This window comes from Athene noctua, chromosome Z (genome assembly GCF_965140245.1).
Source record: "Athene noctua chromosome Z, bAthNoc1.hap1.1, whole genome shotgun sequence".
Classification (NCBI taxonomy): Eukaryota; Metazoa; Chordata; class Aves; order Strigiformes; family Strigidae; genus Athene; species Athene noctua.
Genome location: NC_134077.1, coordinates 69,510,864 through 69,518,639, shown reverse-complemented (window position 1 = coordinate 69,518,639; position 7,776 = coordinate 69,510,864). Strand labels below are relative to the sequence as shown.

General features: G+C 37.6%; 1 protein-coding gene across 2 annotated transcripts in view; it reads left to right on the top strand.

The window, feature by feature from the left end:
- The first annotated feature begins 1,929 nt into the window (after positions 1 to 1,929).
- Positions 1,930 to 7,776, top strand: part of LOC141973724 (uncharacterized) — a 33,231-nt gene continuing 27,384 nt past the window's right edge. For both annotated transcript variants that reach the window (XM_074932579.1, XM_074932578.1), the window contains exons 1-3: positions 1,930 to 1,966; positions 5,200 to 5,364; positions 7,220 to 7,342. In XM_074932579.1, the coding sequence (XP_074788680.1) occupies positions 5,253 to 5,364; positions 7,220 to 7,342 (235 nt within the window). In that variant the 5' untranslated portion in view covers positions 1,930 to 1,966; positions 5,200 to 5,252. The remainder of the gene's footprint in view (positions 1,967 to 5,199; positions 5,365 to 7,219; positions 7,343 to 7,776) is intronic.

The window sequence follows — 7,776 nt, the reverse complement described above, 5'->3', positions numbered from 1 at the left end:
GGGCTCCCCAGATGAATGTCCTCCCCTGGTTCCTTCTCCAGTGGAGCGGATGGTCCCTCCTAATAGTGCTGTTCCCATGATAACTTGACATTTTTCATCAGGACCTTTACAAATTCCCTGCTGGTTATTCCTGCTTTTGATGCTGTTATTGCTGATGGGAGCACAGCTGGTCAGGGAAAGGGCTGCACAGCTGCTTCATTGCTGAGCTTTCTGACAACACTAAGCTCTGGGATACAATAAACTAAAAACTCTATTTATTGGGGAAGACCACTACTGATCTGGATTTAGAAAAACTTCAGATCCAGAAATGCTCAGTGACATAGTCAACTACAGTCTAAACAACATTTAAGTTTAAAATAAACTGTAAAGACTCAGATGGAAGGTCAGCTGCAATGTGAATGCATCCTCACTATTTACATGGCTTAATCTACCCAGATTGTATCAACTACAATTAGTTTTAGATTGTTTCTTTTTGTGGCTGCTGATGGAATATGTTATTACTTACCTATTCTATAGTAGTTTTGGTGTAGTGCATTATAATGTTCATACAGTCTGTCATTTAAAAGAAAAAATTGTTCTGTGCTGTGGTTGTAGGATCACAGACACTTCATATAAACCTGGAATATCATCTCATGGCCCAGGAAGAGATACAGCCTGTAAGGGTGGTTCATGTGACATGCAGTCTATATCTAGCAACCTGGATCCATCTGCCCCTTACCAAAAAATGCAACTGCTGCAGCATCCACCCAGTGTGGCCTCTGACAACGATATTAAAAAAATATGCTTTTGCCGCTCATACATTTTTCATTGCATTCGTCCTGTATTGAAATGACACTCTTATGTCATAACATTTAGAATCCTTCCCGCATTTTTCAGTCTGCTTGAGTAATAGCCGAAGAGTTGAGATTTCAGTTTCACATTGCTTTGTCCTTAAATATATCTTTTAGAAAGTCTTTCTACCAGCCTGATATACTACAAGTGTCCAGTGAGGGCTTAATGAACTAAAAAAGACTTTTCGTAAAGAAAACACAGGTGAAATATAGAACTTTCTTGACACAGAATACAAATTCTAGGTAAAAGCAGTAGCTCCTTGATTTTAAGAAAACTGGCAAGAAAAAGAAGTAATTGTTTTTAGAGGAGTTTCATTGTTTCAGTGAGGTATATAAAAGTGTGATTCACTTCTTTAAAAATGCAAGGCTTGCGTATTAAAACAAATGTGTGTATGAATGAAGAGGACCAATAGGTGAGTAAAGGGTTAGGAATGTACGTAGGTGGATAGATAAAGCCAGCTGAACATACTAAATGTGATGTTAGTTCTTGTATGATAAAACCTTTATCTGGACTTTCTGGGCAAAGAAATGCAGCGCATGCGCTTTAAAGAAGTTCACTCGTTTCACAAGCAGTCACAACTATTGCCATTGGTGCAATGCCTGTAAAGCCCATTTAACAGCTGGGTAAATGTTTAAGCAGTTAACTTGTTTCAAACTCCTTGCAGCTGAGGCTACACTCCTAGATTTAATATGTCTATATTACCATAAACGCAGCATTTGCCCTTGAATCAGCCTTGGAAGGAATGATAGATAGCAAGAACAATATCAGTGACGCAAAATATCAGAATAATATTTATGAGTATATTCAGGCATTACACAGAACAACTGGCTAAAAATTTGCATGCAGTTCTAGGTAAGACAGCTTCTGTGGCATCACAGAGAAACACATGTTTAAAATTTTGTGCTTACTATTTCCAGCACTCCTGAAATTCCAGCAGCAGTTAGAGCTGTGAGAATATTGGTGTAAATGAGTGAACATAAAGATCTAAAGGATTAGGTCCACGTCAGAGTTTTCTTTTGTTCAGAGGTTTGGCTTCCTGCCATGGGTTCAGGAAATAAATTGACTGTAACAGAGCTTCTTCTAGCATTCTGCTAAGTAGAAGTATCCCAGTAGAGACAATAGCAGGCAAAATAAGGTAAGCAAGAGTGGAAGATTACAGCAGATTTTTCAATAGGCTTCAATTTAAGATTATTTTATCAGACTGCTTGTTTAGATTCTAACAAATAGTGATTTTTTTTTCAGCCAACTTTAATTTTTCTTCTGAACTCTTTCTTAGTCTAGTTTATGTCTATTTTTATATATTCTTATATCTATTTTATAGATTTTGTGAAGTCTGTCTGATGTGAAAGAGATCATCACCTCACTATTTATCATCTACGGGATTCTAAAAGTTCCTTTTAATCCCCTGTTAAATTGTAACAAACTTGGAGGAGTTACTTACGTTCTTGGGAAGCAGGACTGTCAGCTGCAAACCAATGCACTCAACAAAACCAGTTATGATTCTTTAACAGTCTTAGAGATACCTTTTTATGAATAGTATGAGATAATATTTGGATTGTACTACTGTGTGAATGAACTCCAAAATTTTAAATTCTGTTTCCGTGTACTGAATTTGATTTAATTTTATGATCAGATGTATCTGGGGGTTAAGTGGAAGAGAGAATGATGGCTAAGAACAAGCAAGATCACTAAGGGGGCAAGAGAAGCTCTATAACAGATTTTCTTTGCTGCCTTCATATAAATGAATTTATATGGTCTACATAGCAGGAACATTTTTCAAACTCCCTGTGCTTTTAGGGTGATCTTGTTGCTATTTGCCACAAATGTGCTCAATAAACTGATTTCAGCAGTTTAAAAAGATCAAAATTTTCTGCTTCACTTAGATGCAACTTAGATGCAAACCAAAGCAGAACAGACCCAAGTTTCCAAAACAAACAGTGGTTTGACTGGGTCTACAGCCAAGAACAGAATCCAAGCTCATCCTAGCCCTCTTCAAGCAGCATATACTTTAGAGAAGAGAGAAAAGAACTAAAGAAATGGGTATGAAAGACATTAAAACAAAGAAATGGACATAGGAAAAGACACACAATATTAAAAACAGTGAGCAAGAATGAAAAATGTGGGAGTACATGACATCTATGTAAGAACATGTCATGAGAGGAAAGGCTTATTGAAATGGGAGTATTTCTATGTCACTCAGTCTTAAGGGACATGTAAGGAATTCAAATTACAGAAGCTTTTGTTATTTATTGTAGAGAGATTTATTTGTTCTGGAGAGCTAACAGAGGTGAAGTTCTACCACAGACTTTTCCATTTTCTACTTGTTCAAACAAGCCAAAATTATTAAGTACAGTCCTTCAGAATGTCATGATTACCTGTCTATCTTACTCTGTAGAAAATATTCTAAGAATTTATCCACTTCCTAAATATACTTCTGAAAATTTTTTGAACTGGCCTGCCCTTTTAAGGAATTCTTCAGGGTCTTGACTTGTAATCATCCTTCTTTTCTTACAATGATGGGTGTAAGTATTGCAGATGCAAGACTCTGAATCTAGGTGGTTTGCACATTTTCACACTGGTTCTCAGAAAGAAAATAATTTCATTAAGCATTTAGGACTAACTCGACAGAAATTGTCATTAGTAACTGCAGTATGTGAAGGGCAAATACGTCAGAAAACAATTCCCTGACTGCTTCACTGGGTATAAAAATCAGAAATTAGGATCTTCAGAACAAGTGCAGCCAAACTAGAACTGCACTTATGTTTTCACTGGGAATGTTCTATAAGGTATTAAATGTCTGGTTTTGAGCATCCTAGATCTAACAAAGTATTGATGCTTTGCTCATGCTGAACACCTAGCACTCTAAGGTCTCTTAAGATCCACAAGCTGGTGTTGCTGGTCTGCTGGTGTGCAGAGTATGGTCCACATATTCTGCACAGCCTGATTCAGTTAGATGTTCGCAGAGGTCAGGTCCCAGTTAGGAAAACCTTTTTTGTTTAGCATGCTCAGTGCTAAAGCAATTTCAGCAACATGAAGAAAATCCAAACTTACTTTCTATCTCTGACTCCAAGTTATCAGACATTTGAGAAATTAGACATATTTATTAGGAAGAATAAGTTAATTCTTTCTAACAAATGTTTCACTTTTCAGTGACCTAACTTAGTGTTTAGTTGTGACTAAAGAGCCACAGAGAGTGAAAAAGCCTTAGTTAGCCTTCATATTCTAGTAACAAGAGAATTGCCAGAGACAGAAGTCCTTCATTTCTACCATTTCACACAAATACTTAATGTGAAATTCTGCATCAATCAACTGAACCAAATCAGAAGACAGAAATCCCCTCCTCCAGGTGAATTCTCAAGTCATTCACTACTGTCAGAGCCATGATCTCTCTGGCCTAACTGATATTTAGTTATTCTGTGCAAATCTGCATGAGGCTAAAATTACACCCATCTTCACTTTGTTCATTCGCCAGGGTACCAGACAAAATTGAAATTCATTGTTAATTTTGGTCTGCACTTGCCATAAACAGTTGACTTCAGGAGGCTGTGTAGACTTAAGAATTCCAATTTCTCTTTCTTCAAACCAAAGTAAGGTCCTTAGCTTTTCTGAAATGCAGTGATTTAAAGCTGAGTCCTCAGGATATCTTGTTAGCTGTCTGGGTGGTTCCTCAGTCAATACTGTTCCCATTCTTAGACACCAGCCTCTGCTTAGGCTATCTAGCCTGGGTAATGCTTAAATCCTTTTATTCATCTAGCCTTCAAAAACTGAAGAGCATTATTTTTTGTAAACATAGTCGCAGATACAACATATTTTTAAAAATGCAGAGCACATTGAAGTAAAATTAATGAATTGTAAAGGAAACAATTATTTGAAAATATTAATGGTTGCTAATGGTAGGAGATTGATTTTTTTTTTTCTAGTCACTTGTGATAGTCATTAATAATTCTAATATACTTCTCAAATTTCCAAACTCCAGTCCTCATTCCTGAGGTAATATTTACTGAAAGTCAGATTATGTTGTGTTGAAGTTAGCATCATTTTCAATCACTTATGAATACTTTGAAAATTGTCTTAGACTGTATTCTGAAGGACTAAAAGAATATGATTTTTCAATCCAGATAGCAAAGTGTCACATAAACTGCTTACCTTTTATCTAAGGGGAAGTCTTTTAAAACATATTCCTTCAACACAACTGTATTCATGATAACCTGCATTTTAGTGGAAGTGTAGATAACTGATTTACTGTCACTGGAAACATTTACTGAGTTTGTCCTGCTTCCTCTGTCATTTGTCAGAATTATTCTTTTTACAAACTTACTTCTCAAATGAAACATGAAGTATTGTGACAAATTCTAACTCGTACTTTAGGGCTGGAAAAGAGAGGCAACTCAGGTTATCAGGATTTCTTGAGTTCTTCCGCAATGCTGCTCCGCTCAGGCCGCAAAAAGCCGTATCAAGTGTCTCTCCGTGGAAGGCAGGCTGTTAAGAGGAAATCTTTGCTGAGAGCTGTGGAAACAACTTCTGAGAAGTCAGGTAACTCTTTCCTGAGTGACAGGTATGTTTGTAGTCTTGGAAAGATGATTCCAATCCAAGGCAAAATTCAGCCAAATTAAGTATCTGGAACAGCTTTTCTCTAATGAGGTCAAAAGTAAAAATACCTGGAGGAACAAAAAAAAATAAAGCTTTAAAACAACCAATAGAGAAATATTCCTCAAAACAGTGGTATTAGATTTTTCACATTACCAAATTCAGACCAACAATTACTAAAGTACATCTATACCTCCACAGAAAAGAGTGAATGACGTAACAGGCCTGCCAACCGTTTTATTTTGGGCACTGCACTAGTTCCTGTAATTCTAGTTAAAAGTAGAATTCTTACACTATAGCTATTATAACATTTTTCAAAGGGCTTTTCTTTATTGATTTTTGTAGTTGTCTTCTTGCCTTTTAGAACAATGCAACTTTTTTCTGGAAACCTGATAACCTTAGTTGCCAGGCCTTCGAAGAGAAGGCCTTTGCCCACACATATATCAGCTATGCATGTGCCAAACGTCTGACACGGGACATGTCAGACCTGCCACTTCTGGAGGGTGTGACACAGGCTATCAGGGTGTGCATCATGCATCTCTTTTGTTGTCTGTACACGCAAAATTTCTTCTCAGTCTAAACAGGGTGGAAAGGAAACTTCTCAGAAACAACTCTATTTTTCAAAATGTGTACTTGCAGATGTTTCAGAGGAGTTACATCAATAGCAAATGAATAACCAAGTTTTTGTGAGGTCAAGCATTCCCAGAACATTATATCACTGCTGGTGCATTTTGAATATCCTGTTGTTTTACACGTCTAATTGTTCTGGCAAAGGATGGACTGTATCTTACATCATACACTGGAGGTCTGTGTGGTCTCAGAAATGTCTTAACTGAATTTGGAAGTAGCAAGCCTATTCCAGTAAAACAATGTTCAGCCTAACATAATCAATCATTCTGTAGGTGTCTGACACCCATGTCCCTGAACCTACATCCTTCTGACATCCAGAACAGCACAGTTGTGTTCAGTAGTGATAGGGAACAATTTCTCTCCTGACAGCTTTTAGCTACAAACACCTGGGTTTTTTTCACTAAGACATGTCAGGTCCTCAAAATAAATGCTGCTATTTTAAGTAGCTGTATGCGCTCTAACCTAAAACTCTTGTCTGCACAATTTTCAAAGCACAAAATTAGAAAACAGGGAAGCACTTACCTATGAAATAAAATAAACTAGTGCAGAAACAATATCCTGCAGAGATACTTTCCCTACTTCATCTCTTCTTCAGAATGAAAATTTATAACATCTCTGTGTTTTCCACATCTCCACATATGGGCTCCTGTGCACAACCTTGCTCTTGCTCTGGCTCTGGCTCCCCACAGGGCTCTCTCTCCCACTGTAAGACTACTCATTCACCAGCCAACTGCTAATTTAGGCCCACTTTCTCATGTTCAAATTACTTCCGTCCCCATTAGCCTCTTTCAACACAGCTGTCTTCAGGTTGTCCACAATCATCCTTCTTACTCTATCCCTCAGGCTGTTAGGTTGGAAGACATTTTTTCAAGCTCAAGTTTCAGCACATGTTAACTCTCCAAAAAGTTCAGCATACATCTCTTCTTCTCACTGAGATAATCTGCCAATCAAAGAAATCTTTGCTTTCCTTCTTCATCCCACCATCAAGCCCTGAAAACATCTGCTGAAACTCACTGTATAATTTCTATTACATATTTGCTATACTGTTCATAGGTCAAACATTCATAGATTGTCAAGCAAAAATTGCTATAAAATACACTTGTCTTTTTATTATGGAATTTTACCATTTTTCTGTTGCTAGCAAAATTAATTACAACTTATTTTTGATTAGTATTCAGTCTGCGAGAAACACTGAAATGCTATATACTGACTGAAGATTCAAAAACAGTGCATTTTGACATAGATGAAGATGGTCATCATGAAATATCAACCAAGGATTCCCAATCCCATGAAGGTAGTGTGTGTTTTCTACCAAAACTCACCAACCATATGTGGAGTACTACTGGACTTTTTTTAATGTACTGTTATGTGTATTGTGTTCAGTTTTGGGCTCCTCACTGCAAGGCAGGCATTGGGGTGCTGGAGTGTGTCCAGAGAAGGGCAACAAAGCTGGTGAAGTGTCTAGAGCACAACTCCTTTGAGGAGTGGCTGAGGGAACTGGGGGTGTTTAGTTTGAAGAAAAGGAGGCTGAGGGGAGACCTTATCACTCTCTACAACTACCTGAAAGGGGGTTGTAGTGAGGTGGGTGTTGGTCTCTTCTTTCAAGTAACAAGTGATAGGGCAAGAGGAAATGACCTCCCTCATGTTGCACCCGTGGAAGCTTAGGTTGGATATTAGGAAAATTTTCTTCACTGAACGGGTTGTCAAGCATGGGAACAGGCTGTCCAG